The following is an 18,288-nucleotide window of genomic DNA, read 5'->3' on the forward strand; positions in this document are numbered from 1 at the left end:
GTGGGGAGCCCGGCCCGAGAGCCCCCCACTTGGGGGCAGGCCACCCCCGGGGTGGGGGGATGTAGGGGGCCGGCGGTCCCCGTCCCACGTCCAGGCCGCCGTGGGGACAAGGACAAGGAGAGGCCCGCCTGCCTGCCCCCGCTGTCCCCAGCCCCTCGGGAAGGGTCGCTTCTCTCCCGGGGCTGGCTCCGGGCTCCTCAGAGAGCAGTCCCGGCGCCTTTGTTATTGCAGGGGGGCTCGTACAGGTCGGCTCTTCCCGCCGAGCGTGCCGCTGCGTTATGGGAGGGTGTCCTGGGGACCGCGGGGCACGGGTCAGCCCGCCTCGCCTCCCGCCCCCCTCGTTGTTGTAGGGTCTCCCGGGGCCCACCTGGCTCCCAGGGGCAGGTGGGGCTGGCGGGGCTCCCGTCACGGGAAGAAGCGTGGTTGGGATTTACACCTTGGGTTTGGAAGAGGGAGAGAGGATGGGCACAGAGCAGCTGCTGGACGTGCTCGGCTCCGACGGCAGAGAGAGAAGCTGGGCTCTTTTACCAGCCTCCGTCCTGAGCCGGGGACCCTGCCGATCTCCTCAACACTGGGGAGACAAGCTGAACATTCTGGGCTGCAGCCACCACAGGGGCTGCAAGGACTGGGGGTTTTGAAGTGGGATGTAGACCCTAAGCCCAGCCTGCATGTGCACCCTAAAAGGAGGGTCCCCTCTGTCTGGCTTGGGGGGTCAGGGCAGCAGAGTGGGTGCAGGCAGCATCTGGGGGGGGCTGGCTCCTGATGACACCCTTGCTATGTGCCCCCTCAGATGGCGTTGCTGGATGCGGCTGCCAGCCCTGAGGAGGAAGGTGGGTAGCAAGCAGCTCCTAGGAGTGTAGGAGGGGGGTGGGGGGTGTCTGGCTCGCTCATGCAATGAGCGCATCGGTCCTCTGCCCGCCCTGCCCGTACCCCTCGTCACCCTACCCCTCCGCTCCTCCCCAGCAGCTCCCAGTGCCCCCCCCAAGACTGTACAGTTGCGGTGCTGTGTGCTGCCCCTGTGGGGAACGGGGTCTGCAGCATTCCCCTGCTTCCCCCGGGCAGGAGGGTGCTCACACACGGTCTCACTGGCCAGCTTTGGGGTGGGTTTGCCTACAGGATTCCCAGAAGCTTTGTGCCCCAGGGAGGAGGAGGAAGAAGAGGACAGACAAAGGAACCCAAGGCCTGTCACCTTCTCACTGGGCAACATGATGGTGGGACTGGGCCCAGAGAGCGAATTCCAGAGCCCTGATGCTGAGGTCTACATGCACTTCATGAGGAGCCATTGCTGCTACGATGCCATCCCCACCAGCTGCAAACTCGTTGTCTTTGACACCTCCCTGGAGGTGACAAAGCGGGGGATCAGCAGGGACTGGCAGGGGAGGAGCGGGCTCAGGGGGGGCCTGACACCCTCCCCACTCCCCCATTAGATCAAGAAAGCCTTTGTGGCACTGGTGGCCAACGGGGTGCGAGCGGCCCCGCTCTGGGACAGCAAGACACAGAGCTTTGTGGGTGAGTGCCAGCAGCGCCGCCTGGCCCCTTCCTCTGCCTGGCAGCGCTGCCAGCCCCACGTGTCTCTGCAGGGATGCTCACCATCACCGATTTCATCAACATCCTCCACCGCTACTACCGCTCGCCCCTGGTGAGTTCAGCAGGGAGAGCACGGGGGTCGGGGCAGGCAAAATGCAGGGAGGGGTTGTCCCCACCTCCCCGGTCCCCTCTTCCCTTTCCTGATCTGCACTTCATCGCTACACCATGACCAGGGGTTGCTCTGGGCCAGCCCAATGTCTGCTGCTTGCTGCCCCTCCGCCTGGCACCAGAGATATGATCCCTGTACCTGGGGTGATGGGGTGTGATGCCAGGGGAAGGGGGCAGAGTGTCCATGGGGCCACCATGACCAGGGCATCTTCTTGCCCTCAGGTTCAGATCTACGAGGTGGAGGAGCACAAGATTAAGACCTGGAGAGGTAAAAAGCAGGGAGTGATGGGGGTGGCTGAGCTGGGGATGTTGTGTAGCACATGGAGGTGGGTTCCATGGTTGCATAAGGGGGATGGGGGACCCCCTCTTTCACCTCTCTCCCTTTGGTAGACGTATACCTGCAGGGCTCCCTCAAGCCACTGGTCTACATCTCCCCAAGCAGTAGGTGAGAGCCTGCCCACCGTGGGAGAGCACACTCTGTGGGGGGTGGGCCTGGGATGCAGCCCTATCCCCCCATGCTGTCCCCATCACCTGCAGCCTCTTCGACGCTGTCTATTCTCTGATCAAGCACAAGATCCACCGCCTGCCCGTCATTGAGCCCGTCTCAGGCAACGTCCTGCACATCCTCACACACAAGCGCATCCTCAAGTTCCTCCACATCTTCGTGAGTGCTGGAGCTGCATGTGCATGCATGGGGTGAATGGGTAGGGGCACAAGGAAGGGTGTTGGGGAGTGTGTAGGTGCCAGTGCTGCCCTGCCCTGCCCCGCTGCAGGGCTCCACCATCCCCAAGCCACACTTCCTGAAGAGAACAGTGCAGGAGCTGTGTGTTGGTACCTTCCGCGATGTGGCTGTTGTGCATGAGACTGCCCCCATCTACTCTGCTCTGGAGATCTTTGTGGACCGCCGCGTCTCAGCCCTGCCCGTCATCAATGATGCTGGTACCTGGAGAGGGCACTGGTGAAACCCCATCTCCCTCTGCCCGTGGCTCTGGGCCTGTCCCCACACAAAACCCCCTTCCTAGCCCTTGCGCTGCCCCTTGGGGTGCAGGGGGAGCTCAGCAGGTAGGGCCCGGGGCCCTCTCCTCAATCCCTGCACTGTCTCTTGTTGCAGGGCGAGTGGTCGGCCTCTACTCCCGGTTTGACGTCATTGTGAGTACCGGTGTGTTACACACCCAGGCGCAAGTGTGGCTTCTTGCATGCCGCTGTTGGGGTGCTCACGTCTGCCTGTGCCCATGCAAACCCACACCATGTGCAGTGACACCCACTTGCCAGTGCAGATCTGCCCTGTGCGTCCCCAGGGCTCAGCGTCTCTCGCTGTGCCAGCACAACAGGGTGCAAAGACACACAGGGGCACTGAGCGGGGTCACCTCTCACGCAGCACCTGGCTGCCCAGAAGACCTACAACAACCTGGACATCAGCGTGCGGGAGGCGCTGCAGCAGCGCACTGTCTGCCTGGAGGGTGTCCTAACCTGCTACCCCCATGAAACCATGGAGGACATCATTGACCGCATCACCAAGGAGCAGGTGAGTGGCCAGGGTGAGCGCCAGCGCCAGCCCCCTCCGCCTGCTGCCTGACCTGCCTGTGATGCTCTGCCTGCACCCACAGGTCCATCGCCTGGTTCTGGTGGATGAGAACCAGTACCCGCGGGGCATTGTTTCCCTCTCCGACATCCTCCAGGCCCTTGTGCTCACTCCGGCAGGTATCGATGCTCTTAACTCTTAGCCCACGACGCTCGACTTTCTCCACTTGCACCTTCCATTTCTCTCCAGTTCAGGTAGGCGCTGTCCCCTGCCACTGCGTCCCTGTCCCCTCCCCACCACTGGGTCACTCGCACCTTGTTCACTTGCACCTTGTCACCTCCCTGCTGCAGCCACCTCCATCCTCCCCAGCCAAACTGGCCTGGGGATGGAGAAAGCTGGGGCTGGGGCCCTGCAGCACTGTGTGCCCAGATGGGGACAGCAGGACTCGGATGCTGCTTGTCCCAGGGGACACAAAGATGCCAGGGGTTCTTTATGGGCTTCTGAGCCCTGGTGTTTGTGAGGCAGGATGGGGGGCATCTGCCACAGATACACCCCTACACCCTCATCCAGGTGGTGTTGGAGGCAGATTTTTCAGGTCCCTGGGCTTTGAGCTGGGTGAGGGTTTTGGAGTGTGATGCACCCTAAGAGAAAAGCTCTTTTTTGACCTCCCTTCGAAGTCCCCCATGAGACCTGAGCACCTCCAGTGCCATTCCCAGGGTACACAGTGGGGACAGATCTCCACTCACATACCCCGGACATGCTGCCCAGCACTAGCCACGTACACAGTGTGGCTGGCCCGCAGGGCATGGCTAGCAGAGCCCTCCTTAGGGGTGAGCTGAGGAGGGGGAACCTGGCCCCAGTGCCCAGCTATTTCCCAAAGCTACTGAAGCTTTTTTGGGGGGGATAGTAGGGAACAGGCTTGGAACAGCCCCATGCCCACCAGTTGCCCCAGCAGTGCCCAGACACTCCACATAGATGGCATCTGGGACTCGTGTGTTAACCACGCCAGACACGGTACCCTCCTCATCATGATGCCTTTGCTCACCCCACATCTGGTGTCCACAGGGGTGGCTGTGTCAGCAGCTGCAAGTGGCCACAGGGATGTCCCCTTCTGGGCCAGTCCCCCTCCTGTTGTACCCCAGGGCTTGCATCCAAGCCAGGGATGGAGGCAACACCTCACTGTGCACCAGACAGTTTGGGAGCCATGGCGCCAGTGCCTGCAGGTGTTACGTCCTCGCACACTCTCACCCTGCAGGCACCGACCGATCCTCACTCTCAAGACACCAGGGAAGTGCCACCGTCTAGGCTGATGTGGGGCCCACTTTCATGGCTCTGGGTCCGTGGAAGGAGTCCCGGGCTCCGGAGGCTCTCTGCGGGGAGGACCTGCCTGCCCATCGCAGTCCTGGGGCTCGTCTTGAGTCTGGGGTCACATCCTGCTGGCCTCGGGGAGGCAGCGAGCAGGGAAAAGGGACCCAGAGATGCCTCCCGCCAGCAAGCACACAGTGATGCTCGATGGGCACTGTGCCCGAGGAGCTGCACATGCCCACAGCTGGGCACGGGGACCCACACAGCCCCTTGGGACTTGGCCACTCTGCTCCTGTCCTGCTGCTGGATTGGAGCGCTTTGGCCATGGCTCCATCCCCAGCAAGCGCAGTCCTGCCGGCTGCGCCCGGTGCCTGGCAGCGTGGGCTCAGCTGCACACACAGGCTTCTTACAGCAGGGTCACGCGGGGCTGGAGGTGCCTGGAGCTGGCGCCAGGACAGGCACTTGCATGGGGACCCTGTGAACGGTTTGGGGTGTGCCGGGGGGTATTTGGTTACTTTCTGGTCTGTTCAGCCTTGTTGTAACAAAGCAGCCTGCTCCAGGAACCACTGCCTCACCTTTCTGACCAGGGCAGCTCCTGCGGACAGAGCCAGGCTGGGGATGGGAGCTGGGCTGGGGGACCCGATCTGGGATGTCAGCAAGGGTGTCATGGGCACAGGGTAGCACCACTGCCCATGTGGGTAGGGGCAGGGGATGGGCACACAGCCTTGATAACTTCACCATGGCCATGGTGTGTATGTCCCAGTGGTGACGGCAGCCTTGGTGCCTGCAAAGCTTCTGCCTGCTGCTTCCCCCAGCCCAGTTAGGATCCCCAAGCAGCAGGAAGGTGACGGGGGTGCCCTGCTAGGATGTCCCATATGCCATCCCTCCAGGAGCCTGGACAAGCGGCGGTGCATCCGGCTCTGAGCCCCTGCGATGGCCTTGGATGTCATCCCCATGTTCCCAAATGGGGACAGGGAGGCAGCTGAGGCGATCCTCCCTCCCTTGCTTTGCCCATAGCAAGCCCTGTCCCTGTTCCTGTGACCCCTTATCAGCATTTCAGCGAAATAATAGCTGATAGCAAAAGGTGCTGGGTGCTTCACACCCCTCCTGTGCGGGCTAGCCCTGCCAGGGTACATGATACCAGCACTGGGTGGTGACAGGCCTCCTCTCCATCACAGGGATGTGCTGTCTTAGTGTTCCACTTGCCCAGAGCCAGGGCTGGCTCCATCCATCGGGATCAGGCACAAACCCCAAACCCCACCACAAGCACTCGAGGCTCCCCTGGGAGGCAGGGAGGGAAACTGAGGCACGGAGAGTTGGCTGAGACCAAAGTCAGCTGTTCAGAGAGGACCCAGATGTCCTGGCTCCAGGCACAGATCCACGCGCAGCTACACAAGGACGGGACGAAGGAGACACTGAACGGCTGCAAGCCCCCTCCCTGCCTCCCCCCAGCCCCGGCAGAGTTCCCAGGCCCCCAGTGCAGCCCAGCTGGGCACAGGATTGGGGGACACAAGCCCTCGCAGCGTGTGAAAGGCACAGCAGTTCCCCAAGCCTCCTGCTGATTTGGGGTAGGGGATACCAGTGCCCCAGGGGCGATGTGTGCGCATCCCTCATCCCTCCCATCTTCCCACAGCAGGGCTGTGAGCCCACTGGCCCATGCTGAGGTGCGTTTGCCTTCCTGCCCCTGCTGGTGGGGCAGTGGGGTCCCCCCTCAGCACCCAGGCTGAGGGGTGGGCATACATTCAGGGGCCCCCGGGCGAGCGATGAACTCCAGGTTGATGGGCTTGTCGGCCACCAGGACAATGCGGGACACGGATGTCACCTCCACACCGCTGGGGTCTGGCCGCACCTCATAGGCCTGGACGATCTGTGAGGAGAAGGGGGGTGGCAGTGCCTTGGGGGCTCCCTGGGGCCCCTATCCCAGCTCATTACCCGGGGTGGGGGTTCCTGCTCACCCTGGCGAGGGCCAAGTGCATCTCCAGCTCAGCGATGCGGCGACCGACACAGGCACGGACCCCGTAGCCAAAGGGGATGGAGCTGAAAGGGTGGTGGGGGGAGCCATGGCCCCGGAGCCAGCGCTGGGGCAGGAACCGCTCGGGCTCAGGGAAGTAGGTCTCATCGTGGGACATGGCGTAGTGCGCCAGGACGAAGAGGGTCTGTGGGGCAGGAAGGGGGGGTTAATGACCTCTGCCCAGCCCCACTGGACACAGCAGGGGTCCCTGTGGCATGGCCCCCACTCACGTTCTTGGGGAAGAGGTAGTCTCCGATGACAATGTCCTTCTCATAGAAGACCCTGGCATTGGTTGGCACCACAGGGTAGACCCTGGGATATGGGGAGAGTTAGCAGGGGAGAAAGACCCATCTGGGGATCCCAGAGGAGAGAACCACAGGCAGGACAGGACCTGGGGGAGCATCTCCTGCTGCTCAGCTGATCAATCCCACTCCTGAAACCCAGCCCTGCACCCTGCCTGGTTGGTGCATCCCCTCATGCAGGGGAGAAGGGGCTGGTGACCAGGACCTTAGGGCAGCGGCAGGGCTGGGCTGTACCTCAGTGTCTCCTTGATAATGGCCCGAAGCATTGGCATCTTGGAGATATCCTCAGCACCAGGAAACCGGTCGGGAGGCACAACGGCTTTCAGCTCCTGGTACAGGGTCTCCTGGATGCTTAGGTCCCGGGAGAGGTGGTACAGGGCCCAAGACAACGTATTGGAGGTCTGGGGGAGCAGAGTGCCACAGGGAGTGAGGGAGATTGGGCTAATACCCATAGAGCCCGGTGCCAAGCATGGCACCAATACAGCACCAGCCAGCCTGTGCTCCAGTGCTCAGGGAAGCCAACGGTGAGGGGGCAGCAAGCATGGGGGAAACTGAGGTAGGAAGCAGGGCAGGGAGCAGAGGGGAGGACAGGGTTTGTCCTGTCAGCCACCAGCCCCCCAGCCACCAGCCCAGAGCTCACAGGTCTAGGATTCATGGCTGAGCATGGCCCCTTGCCTCTCCCCTGGCAGCGGCTGCCTGGCTCTCACCGTGTCCACGCCTGCCAGCAGCAGCTCGGCCACACTGCCATAGACCTCATCCAGGCTGAGCCTGCCACTGGCCAGCAGGTAGCTCAGGTAGCCAGACACCTCCTTGCCCCGCTCCACCTGCCCCTCCAGCTGCTTCATCTTTCGGTCAATCAGGGTCTTGCCTGTGAGGACAGAGAGTGGGACCCAGCGCTGACAGAGTGAGGTGGCCAAAAGGACATGTGCCCCATTTTGAGCATCCTTAGGGAGACTGATCCCATCGTCCTGGGCCCTCATCATCACTGCTCACCGAAGGCAAAGATGGTGTCCCAGCTGTCCAGGTAGCGGTCCCAGAAGGGCAGCACCTTGCGGCTCCAGCGGGGCAGGACGGTGGCAAAGATGGAGTTCTTGAACATGAGGTTGATGGAATCAATGAAGCGCTGGGTCTCGGCGGGGACCTGGTGCTTCAGGCACCCAATGCGGGTCTCAAAGAGGATATAGGAGATCCCTGTGGGGGGACAGGATGAATCCAGAACCCCGCGGGGATGGGAAGAGAGGGGCAGGGCTGAGGACCCTCCTACCTTCCAGTGCGAAGCGGTAGAGCAGGTTGGCCACGTCCTCCACCAACACCCCCGAGGGGCTGCGGCTCCGCTCGTCCCGCAGCCGCATCATCAGGTCTGACACCACCTCCCCGATGGCGTCCGCGTACAGCACCGCCTCCGAGGGCTTCAGCAGCCGCTTGTTGAGAACCTGGCGCAGGCGGTACCAGCGCTCCCCTTCCCTGCACAGGGACGGGGCTCAGCGCCGGGGCACGGCAGGGGCAGCGGCTGGTAGCGGTTTCCCAGTCCCTGGGTGCATTCCCCCCATGCCAAGCTGGAACCACCCCGGAGGTCTTTCCACCCCCCACGGACATGCCCTTCTATTGGGGGGATTGCAGGAGAGGGAGCAATGTGAGCTGCCACCCAGTCCCTACACCTAAGGAAGGGACAGGATCGCCTGCTGCTCTGCAGAGCGCAGCTAAGGCAGGACTCACTCGGTGAAGGGTCCATAGGGCAGGTGCCGGGTGTCCCGATGCTCCTTCCACAGGGCCATGTCGCTCCTCATGGGGTACTTGCCCTCCTGCCGTAGCAGCTGCTCCAGCACCACAGGGCTCCCGATGTTGATGTTCTCATAATGCCCAAAGGTTGACTTCCAGATAGGGCCATAGATGCGCCGGGACATCAGCTGCGATGCACCGGAGCATGGCAGGATAAATGGGATAGGGCCAGCATTGGGGCTTGATCAGTCCCTCCCTGCTTCGATGCTGCCTTGCATATATGTGCAGCACACTCTGCACCCATCCCAGGAACCCCTCAGCACCAACTGGGCTCAAGCACCTGCCTCTGACCCCCCTAGGCTGGCACTATCCTTGAAGCACTCTGCGGATGGCTTGGGCTGGTGTTTCCAGGCACACATCCTCTGAGAGTACTAACCACAGTGGGTACTGACACCTGGCACAGGCTGGCGCATCTCTCATCCACCCCAGAGAGGTATGGACGGTCAGGTTGGTCTCTTGGGGAAGCAAGGACAAGAGTGGACAGGAGGGACAGGGACAACTGCCAAGCACACGGCTCTGTTGAGAAGCAGGGCCATTGCAGAAGCTGTCAGCAGGTCCAAGCCCTACTGCTTCCAGCACAGCCCCAGCTCTGCTCAAGATGGGGACAACAGTCCTTGTGTGTGTCCTTGAACCCACCAACAGATAAGGGTGGTTAATGATCAGTGGTGGGAGGTCAGTGCCAGGCTGAGGCAGGACTGGACTGCTCCCCCGGCAGGCTGCCAACCCCAGGGCATCGCCCTGGGGCCATGGCCTCCCAAGCCAGCTCAGGGACATCCACAAGCATCACTCTGCTCTGGGCTCTGATGGCCACAAGTCCCTTCTCCTTGGCTGCACCCGAGGGTGCCATGCCTCCCTCCCTGCTGGGAAGCACTGTCATGCCCCGAGGGCACTCCTCAGGGCAGCCGGACACCTCTTTGCAAGTAGATGTGCACAGGGCCATGTCCAAGGGGTGCTTTCCATCCCACCCAAGCGCTACACGAGCCCCTGTGGAATGAGACCAAGCCCGAGGGGCTGCGAGGGACCTAGCAGGGAAGCCCCGGTCCCCATTCTCGGCGGCTGCGGGGATGCACGTGGTGCAATCTCCCTTGGTGACTGACTGCATCGCAGCCTGCGCCCGGATTCAGCTGGATTCATCACCGCGGGGAGACGTTTTGATCGGTTCCTCCGCGTGGTGGCAGGCGGAGGGGGAGGGATGGATGGCCGCCCCGGTGCTGGTGCCGGTGCCGCAGGCAGTGAACGTGCTGCTTGGGGCCGCGGCCGGCCGTGGCCCGGGTTGAAGCCTGCCCACGGGTGTCTGCTGGCAGCCAGGACCAACAGCACAGGCCTCGGAGGGCAGGGCTGAGAGATGCCAGAGCTGCCGGCATTGGGGGAAAGGCATCTGTCTGCAAAGCCAGGCTGTGCTTTGAGCCCCAAGGGCAGGAGGGAGGCAAGGAGCTCCTGTGCCCGGTTCCTGAGACCCCACCACACAGCAACAGCACCTTCTCCAAACAGCAGTGCCTGGTGCTCTGCGGTGTCAGGAGGCCTGATCTTGCATCCTCCTCCAGCCGGTCAGAGCTCCAGGGCACTGGGAGATGCTGTCTGGCTCACGGCCAGCCGAGCCCATCACTTGCTTCATCTAATGTATGAGAACGCGTTGACAGAAGAGAACAAACATCTCTGCCCATCCTTCCCCTGGGTACCATCTGCCCAAACACCTGCCTGGCTGCCTGCTTCTGAAACCGCGGCCCCTCCAGCTTGTCACTGCCAGGGCAGCTCAGCGATGCCAGGACCCCGTGAACTGTCCCTGAACCTTTGCCCTCGGCTGCCTGGCCGGCTCGGGGATGCTGGAGCAACCCTGAGCTTGCAGGACCCTCCCAGAGCCACCTAGTTCTTCGCCGGCCTCTCCACGCTGATAGCCCAGCATCACCCCTTGGTGCAGGGGGGCTCCCAGCACCCAGCCCCCCCACTCTGCCGCCCCCATTCAGCTTCCTGCCGTTACCTGCGAGGCTCTTCCCCCCCAGCCCACTTCATCCAGCACCCACCTACCCCGCGCCTTGCAAAGCCGAGCCCCTCCCGTGCACAGCATCCTCCCCGCAGCCCACCCGGGAGCCTGTCCGATCCCTGCCCCCCTCCCAGCCCCCCCCGGGCAGAGTCCCCAGCCTCCCGCGCACCCCGCAGCCCCCAGGCCGGGCTGCCCCGCCGCACCTGGAGCCGGTGCGTGTGCAGCAGGTAGCCCCGCAGGAAGAGCCAGACGAAAGTCCGAAACAGCCCCGGCCCCGGTAGCTCCTCCGGTCCCTTCAGCCGAGCCGGCCCCGCCGCTGCCGCCGCCGAGCCCCCGGTCCTGCGCGGCGGCGGCTGCGGCGGCGGCGGCGGACGGGAACGCAGGAGCAACGGCAGCAACGACCACCGAGCCCCTCCGCTCGGGCCCGCCATGCTCCGTTAGCAGCGCACGGGACGGGGCGGGTCCGGGAGGCACCGGAGGCGGGGGGGGCGGCACCGGGGGCGGGGCGGGGGGCGGCACGGGGGCGGCAACCGGGCACGGGCACCGGCACCGGGAGCCACGCACCGGGAACTGAGCGTCGCGCATCGGGTGTGGCGCACCGGGTGCTGCGCAGTAGGTACGAAGTACCGGGTGCTGCTCATCGGGGACCAGGCACTGGGCAGTGCGTGCTGGGCTTGCTGTGCCAGCAGCTGCACACCTGCTACCGGGCCTCGGATGCCGGCTGCATCGTACTGGGTACCAGGCACACTGGGTACCACGTTGCCATACACCAGTTACTGTATACCAGATACTGCTCAGCAGCATTACACGCTATGCGCCACGTGCTTGGTACTTGGAAATGGCATCATCAGTACCCGGTGCTGTGTGCTGAGTGCCATGCACTGTGCACTGCACAATGACACTGAGTGGCTGGAAGCCAATCCTGGTGTGGCACGGCACGGTAGTCACAGTACACTGGGGACAATGTAGCATGTCATACTGGCACTGGTGCTAGCACTGGGCACTGCTCACCAGGGACCAGCACTGCACAAGGCACCATGCATCATGTGCCAGCACAGGCAGTGCGCTCTGACACTGGGTACTGCATCCCGGGCCCTGCACATCCTGCATCAGTACCAGCCCCACCACTGGGCCTGCTCTTGAGGGCTGCTGCTCTCCTGGCCTGAACCCTCCTACTCTGCCTCCATGTCCTGCCTGTCATACCTCTTTCCCTGTGCAGTGAGGGATGGTGTCCCGAGGAACTGGGTCTATGCTGTCCTAGGGACTCTCTCAGCCCTTCCTCCAAGAGCCCAGATGTTGAGACTTTGACATGGCCTCTGCAGCTGCTGGCAACCCACACAGAGGCAAGTTTGGTTTGTCTTCACACCAGGGAGAGCATGGCACCAGCTCCTGCCTCAACGTGGTGCAGGGCAACCTGTCCAGCCCTCAAGCAGGGCTCTGCAGCCGTGGTGTCTGGCCTTAGTTGTTGCAGGGCATGTCCTCTCTGATCGGCCTAGCACTGCCACGAGGTCCTGGAGCCATGGTGCAGGGTGCTGCTCTTCCCAGATGTCACTCCTGGGGCAGCAGTCACCGTGCCTCTGGCTGGGACATCCAACCTCTGATCATTAACCACCCTTATCGGGTGGTGGGTTCAAGGTCTTGACCAGGGAGGTCTTGTCCCCAGGTTGGGCAGGCAGCTCACAGCACAGAGTGGCTGCTTTCCCCCTCAGATCCTCCCTGGGGGACGGGGATGTCCCGGGCAGGGCTCCCGGCTGGTGCCTGCTGTGCTCCCTCCCAGTGGGGCAGGGGCTGAAGGTGCAGGACCCGGGCACCCCTGTTCCGGCAGACACCGGGAGGCACCGAGGTTGAGGGAGCCGCAGCCAAGCGTGAGCGCCTGCCGCCACCTCATGGCTGATCGCAGCCAGTTCTGCAGCTCGCCCTGCCCCAGCCGGGCCCCGGTGCCACTTCCAGGCCGGCACCCTGCGGCTCTCGCTCCCAGCGGATGGAGACCCTTCGGCCACTCCCCGCCTTTGTGGCCGCTTTTATCCGCACTGGAGAGTGCGACCCCGCCACCTTTTTCTGTTTAAAGCCGTTGCCCCTTGCAAAAACAGTAAAAACGACAGGCCCTGGTAAAATGTCTTTCTTATAAACCCCTTTATATATTGGAAGTCTGCAATAAAGTGTGCCCAGAGCCTTCTCTTATCCAGATTGAACAACTCCAGCTCTCTCAGCCTTTCTTCATTGAAAAGGTGTTCCAGCCCTCATCTTGGTTTTTTGTGACCCTCCTCTAGACCTGCTCCTCATGCCTCTTTTGTGCTGAGGACAGCAGAGTTGGACACAGTACTCCAGGTGGGGCCTCACAAGAGCATCACCTCCTTTGATACGCTGGCCATGCTTCTTGTTTTGCAGTCCCAGATGTGATCAGCTTTCTGGGCTGCAAGGCACGCTGCCACCTCATGTACTAATTTTCAACCACTAGTATCCCTAAGTCCTTCTTCACAGGGCTGCTCTCCACCCATCCCTCCCTCCATCCATCACCCGCCTCTCTCCTAGCAGGTACCGGTACTGTGGTTGGTTCTATGAGCGCAGCACCTCGCACTTTGCTCCACGGCTGGTGGGAGCGCGGCGGCTCCCGGGGCCGCTCGTCGCTGTCCCCGCAGCCGGCCGGTGCGGGGTGGGGTGTGTGTGTCACCGGCAGCCTGGCTCGTTCCAGCTGCCGCCGCTAGGCTGTGCTCCCTGCCCTCGGACCGCGGGCGGCGGCCGGGGCTCCGCCGGGACCGGCTGCCAGGGCTGGGGAGGAGGCCGGGGAAGGCGGGGGGGACGGGGGGGTGAGTCACCCCCTCCCCCAGAGCCGTCCGGCGGGGACTTCCTAAGGGAAGCGGCGGGGCCGTGACACATCCGCTGGCGGAGGATGCCGCGGGGAGCCGGGGCACCGCCAGCTCCCGGGGAGTCCCGCAGTGCTCGGCCGGCCGCTGTCCCACCTTGTGACGAGTGGGGCAGAGGCAGGAGGGCAAACGCTGCGTTTATCATGGGGACCGGGGCTGGGGGTGGCAGGTCCCATCCTGTGTGTCCCTCTGCCCCAGGGGTGCTGCCACTCCACTCATCCCTCAGTGGCACCAGCAGGTCCAGTCTCACCTCACTGCTGAGACCTGTGGGTGCAGAGACAAGCACCGTGAGATCCCCTCGCTGCACTACCCCTCAACCCATCCACCACACACTGCTCATGGAGGGTCCTGGCTGCCGGGACAGAGTAACCGCTTCTTCATGTGACATGTGCTGTGTCACCCGGGGGCTAGAAGCTTTTCCCAGGGCTGAATGCACTAACCCCCATTTGCTCTCCCACAGTGGGGGTAGAAGCGGGGTGTCCCATGGGAGGGCATCCCCTGACTCACCCCCAGGAAAGCCCAGGCTGTGAGAAGGCTGAGCCCCTGGTCCCAGGGACTGTAAATAGCATTTAACTGGAGATGGCCTGTCACGCCAGCTGTGTGTCACTGCACTGTCACTGCTTGAGTCATGAGCTATGCTGGGGCCAGGGGGGCAGCACAGGGGGGACATGGGGAGATCAAGAGGGATGGGACAGATCCCAGACCTGGAGACCGCTCTCTTGTCTTGAATAGAGGGTTCAAGTGGAACCCTCTTGTGCCTCTCTCGAAGGTCCCCATCTCCTTGTTTCCCCTTCTCTGACCCCTTAGATCTAGCCAGGACCCTGGGGACAGCACAAAGCGGTTGCAATGAGAGGTAAATCAACCACCATGATGGTGTGTGTGTCTCCCACGTTGGGCTCATCACCCAGCAGCGAGATCTGCTCTGGGTTCCCCCTGCTGTGTGCCCCGTGGGATCCTGGCAGGCCAGGACCTTTCCCTGAGGACGTGGGAGTGGGATGTAGAGTGAGCCCTGGGCTGGCAGCCTGTTATCACAGGAGATGGGAGGCAGCCCCAGGCTGCAGCCCCAGGCTGCTCTCAAGTGGTCCTGGCTGATTAGTGACTTCAAGTGCCTACAGAGTTATTCTAAGTCAAGTAGGCAGGATGGGACCCGACCTGGGACCAAAAAAATCAGTGTTGGGCTTTGCTGGGGCATACCTCATTACCTCTGCTCCCCACCAGTCCTGCAGTGATGAGGAGGTGTCTCCCCTCCAGTTGCTCTCCCTGTCCCTTACTCCTCCTGCAAAGGGCTGTTTGCTGCAGCCCAAACCAAACCTGATTTTATCTCCTGACTCCAGTTCCTTTGGCTGTGGGCCACGGTCGATGCCTCCCACGCAGGACTTGTGAAGCCCATTTGAGGACCCGTGCACAGAGCAGGCTGTGTACGCTGCCACATGACATCATGTTTACGGCCTGCGGGGGCCCAAGGACACCCCCTCCCAGTGGCATTGCTCCCAGCACAGGCAATGTATGTCCTGCCTGTGGCCGGACAGATGGACACACGGACAGCAGGGGGGGAGCAGAACTGGAGAGGGTGGTTTCAGCTTCGCACTGCAAGCTGGTCCCCCCTGGCCTCAGTTTCCCCTCTGGGCAGTATAGAGCAGATCTCGTGCTAACAGTGAGGGTGCACTGCTGCAGCAGCACAGGGTCAGGCCCTCAAGCTGTTGTGCAGAGAGAAAGACAATCTTTTTCCCCTTGGGACACGGATGTTCCCTTCTCTCCCAGAACAGAGCTGTGACTGAGGCTGTTGGGAAAGAGCAACAATGTCCAGGGACACAGGGGCTCACTAAGGAGTTCTAGGGCCATCCATCCATCCATCCATCCATCCATCCATCCATCCATCCATCCGCACTTGCATGCAGCTTTCTATCTCACAGCCATCTCTCCATCCATCTGCTGAGCTGCCTATGTGCTCACCCATCCATCCATCGACAAGCACCTGCATCACTCTTCCCACCCATCCTCACAACTACCCGCCTGTCCAACCAGCTAATTGCCCACCCATCCATCCATCCATCCATCCATCCATCCATCCATCCATCTATCCATCCATCCATCCATCCATCCATCTATCCATCTGCCTCTTGGTGCTCGAGTGATGCCCAGCCAGCAAACAGCCCTCCTCGAAGTTACAGACACATGTGTGTGGGGGGACAATGTGGATCACCACAGGCAGGGATGCCCTGGGCTGTGTCCAGCCATGGGGCAGGGGCTGGGAGTGCTGGCCAGGAGGAGGCGGGGGACACGTCTAATTTAAGAACAGGCCCCACTGTCGCTGTCAGCGCCGGGCTGCTCTGATCTGGGGACAGGTCCTCATCAGCTCTGCTTGCCGCCCGCCGGCCTGACATGAAAGGGCTCTGTGCCCCGATAAGGCCCCAGACACTTGGCCCCGGAGATGGGCAGCACTGCAGCCAAGCCTGGGGGACCCCCAGAGAGTGAGCCCCAGTGTAGCTGTTCTCAGATTCACTGTCACCCCAGCATCACTGGGCTTGTGTGTTTGCATCAGTCAAGGAGCTCAGCCCCAGGGGCTGCCCTCTGCTTTGCGCACCGCATCATGCTCTGTGTCACCATGAGTTCTCACCAGTGACATGACCAGGGAGGGCTCGGTCCCCACAGCTGCCCCAGTCACTCCACTGGCCATTGTCCTGCACCGAATTCCCCCGGCTGTGAGCGGCCGCGGATGGGGACCGTGTTGTTTTAATAAGATCATTCTCCTCCTGCCGTGAGGTCGCAACCCCAGGCTTATGACATCACAGCGCACTGCCATGGAGACGCCGGGATGTCACAAACACAGCTCGATGACCTCACTGCAGGAGCAGGAGATGGGGCCAACCTGGGTTTGATCGCCAATGTCCTCGGGAATAAAGGAGGGGAGGGACGCTGGGAAAGTATGCGGCTGCTGAGCGCCAGGGTGTTTGGGTTGGAAATCGCAGCGCTTTCCCCTCAGCGGGAAAGGCCCGTTCCTTCCTCCCCCCATCTGCTCCCTCCCAGCGGCCAGAGCCCCCCAACCTTGTGGCTCTGGGGCAGGGGGGCTGAATGAGTGAGGCACCCCCATCCCTGCTCTTGGGGCCATGCAGTGAGGAGTGACAGCCAGAGCTCAGTGCAGCACCGGGGCGCCAGTTTAGGCGTAAAGGTGGCTGTGCTCCTGAGCAGGATGGGGCACTCAAGGGGTGCTTTATCCCACGAGCAGGATGAAGACCACTGGAGATGCTGTCACATGGGGCTGGGTGTCTGTGAGAGTCTTCTCTTCCCCAGGGGAATCCCAAAGCTCTGCTGCTACTCTGGGACAAGATTTCCCGTCACAGCACCCTGCAGCTGGACCCAAAAGCACCCTTCAGCCCTGCCCAGTAACCCAACAGCCATCTCCTCCCCAGCCCATAACCAGCAGCACCTCCTGGCAACCAGCCCCCACTGCCCTATCAACCTTCCCGTCTGCGGTCCAGTTCTCCATCCTACACACACAGACCCTGCCACTGGGGAAACTGCATCTGGCTGGGGGGACACCGTCCCCCCTTCTCTCTGCTGCAGGGGTGCAGGGGTGCCTGTTCCCCCCTGCATCCCTCATCATTAATTTCCATCAGTGGCCAAGCAGGGCCGGGGCTGGCCGGGGGTGGCCGAGGAACACAGCGCTTTCCCCTGATAGCAAAAATAAATACATTAAAATTCTTGCAGGAGGCAGAAGAATGCGGGAAGGCAGGAAAAAATTGTTTTATAATTTGTAATAACACAAAAGCCGGGGGGGGGAGTGTCGAGCTGCAAGAGGCGAGGGAAGGCAGAGACAAAGGACCAGCTGTGGTGGAGAAGGCTGCTTCGGAGTGGTGGTGGCATCCTGTCACTCATAGCCTTCACTCACTGTCACCACTGTGGCCTTGTCCCCTGAAGGATGTGGCCCTTTGGGTTTCGTTGCAGAAAGGGGGGTTTGTGTGAGCAAACTCCTGGGGCTGGGGGTGCAGGCAATCACCGCCATGGCTGCTGAAGAAGGTCTCAGCCTCTCTGTGCCTTAGCTTCCTTGCTAAAGAGGGATTTTTATGGAACTGGGAGACATCTGGGAGGCAGGGACAAATCCTGGGCACTCCCCTGGGCCTCAGACCCCGGTACAGGCACAAAGCAAGGACCCTGGCTGTCTCCATCCTTTCCCACCAGCCCCTCGCAGGGGGTTTCACCACAAGGCCAGTTCCCATATAGGTGCTGTGAGCATCACCCCCCCCGGCCCCTGCCTGCCTAGCACAGAGCTGGGACATGATAAGGCGAGTCACTGAGCGCCAGCCGCACCTGCTCGCCGGGACGGGGCTCCCCCTCCTCCCGCTCCCCTCTTCGGGGCAAAATCAAAGGGATTTTTCTGCCCTTAGGAAATCAGATAAAGGCTTCTCACCTGCCCCGCGCTGCCTTTGCGAGGGGGCCGGGCGCGCAGGGCGGGGGGACAACAGGCACTTTCAACACGCCGGCAGATGAGCTGTGTATTGCAGAGAGCTGCTGCGGAGCTCTGCTTGCAGGGGTGCTGGGCACCGTGTCAGCCTCTTCCCAGCCTTGGCAGGGATGTCCCCTCCCCAAGAGCTGCCTGTTGCTGTCTTCCCCCTCCTTGATTCGAGGTGACGGGGTTCCTGTAGGGCAGGTAGAATGGAGGCTGGTGGGTGAAAGCAAAAGGCACAAGGCACCAGCCATGGTGCAGCAGCACAGATTCAGTGTGCAGGTCATGGAAGGTGCCTGTGTCCCTGTGCTGCAGCCAGGACAGTTCAATCCTGGTCAGCATGCCAAGGGTGCAGACTGGGAGCCCAGTCCCTGTGTGGGAGGGC

The 18,288-nt window shown here is 62.1% G+C and overlaps 2 protein-coding genes across 2 annotated transcripts; one reads left to right on the forward strand and one right to left on the reverse strand.

Moving 5' to 3' along the window:
* Window positions 1-652: 652 nt before the first annotated feature.
* Window positions 653-5,079, forward strand: PRKAG3 (protein kinase AMP-activated non-catalytic subunit gamma 3). Its single transcript, XM_061369963.1, has 12 exons — window positions 653-830; window positions 1,117-1,343; window positions 1,428-1,509; window positions 1,581-1,639; window positions 1,918-1,963; window positions 2,086-2,140; window positions 2,233-2,359; window positions 2,469-2,634; window positions 2,807-2,844; window positions 3,074-3,220; window positions 3,303-3,471; window positions 4,473-5,079. The coding sequence occupies exons 1-11, from the start codon at window positions 791-793 to the stop codon at window positions 3,417-3,419; spliced, it is 1,104 nt and encodes a 367-aa protein (XP_061225947.1). The 5' UTR covers window positions 653-790; the 3' UTR covers window positions 3,420-3,471; window positions 4,473-5,079.
* A 764-nt stretch (window positions 5,080-5,843) lies between these two features.
* On the reverse strand, window positions 5,844-11,063 carry LOC133221377 (sterol 26-hydroxylase, mitochondrial). The gene is made up of 9 exons (XM_061370228.1): window positions 10,799-11,063; window positions 8,552-8,742; window positions 8,100-8,299; window positions 7,829-8,026; window positions 7,543-7,703; window positions 7,070-7,236; window positions 6,764-6,845; window positions 6,478-6,678; window positions 5,844-6,389 (listed from the first exon to the last, which is right to left on the reverse strand). The coding sequence occupies exons 1-9, from the start codon at window positions 11,024-11,026 to the stop codon at window positions 6,234-6,236; spliced, it is 1,584 nt and encodes a 527-aa protein (XP_061226212.1). The 5' UTR covers window positions 11,027-11,063; the 3' UTR covers window positions 5,844-6,233.
* Window positions 11,064-18,288: the final 7,225 nt, after the last annotated feature.

This window comes from Neopsephotus bourkii, unplaced genomic scaffold (assembly GCF_033783945.1).
Source record: "Neopsephotus bourkii isolate Nb327-2 ecotype Australia unplaced genomic scaffold, CSIRO-AGI_Nbou_v1 NB_1526, whole genome shotgun sequence".
Classification (NCBI taxonomy): Eukaryota; Metazoa; Chordata; class Aves; order Psittaciformes; family Psittacidae; genus Neopsephotus; species Neopsephotus bourkii.

Coding starts and splice junctions, on each gene's coding strand:
- PRKAG3 (XM_061369963.1), top strand. CDS start 791: ATGGCGTTGCTGGATGCGGCTGCCAGCCCTGAGGAGGAAG. Junction 1,964..2,085: donor CAAGATTAAGACCTGGAGAG/GTAAAAAGCAGG, acceptor TCCCTTTGGTAG/ACGTATACCTGCAGGGCTCC. Junction 2,635..2,806: donor GCCCGTCATCAATGATGCTG/GTACCTGGAGAG, acceptor CTCTTGTTGCAG/GGCGAGTGGTCGGCCTCTAC.
- LOC133221377 (XM_061370228.1), bottom strand. CDS start 11,026: ATGGCGGGCCCGAGCGGAGGGGCTCGGTGGTCGTTGCTGCCGTTGCTC. Junction 8,027..8,099: donor CTACCGCTTCGCACTGGAAG/GTAGGAGGGTCC, acceptor GTCCCCCCACAG/GGATCTCCTATATCCTCTTT. Junction 6,390..6,477: donor TGCACTTGGCCCTCGCCAGG/GTGAGCAGGAAC, acceptor TTCTCCTCACAG/ATCGTCCAGGCCTATGAGGT.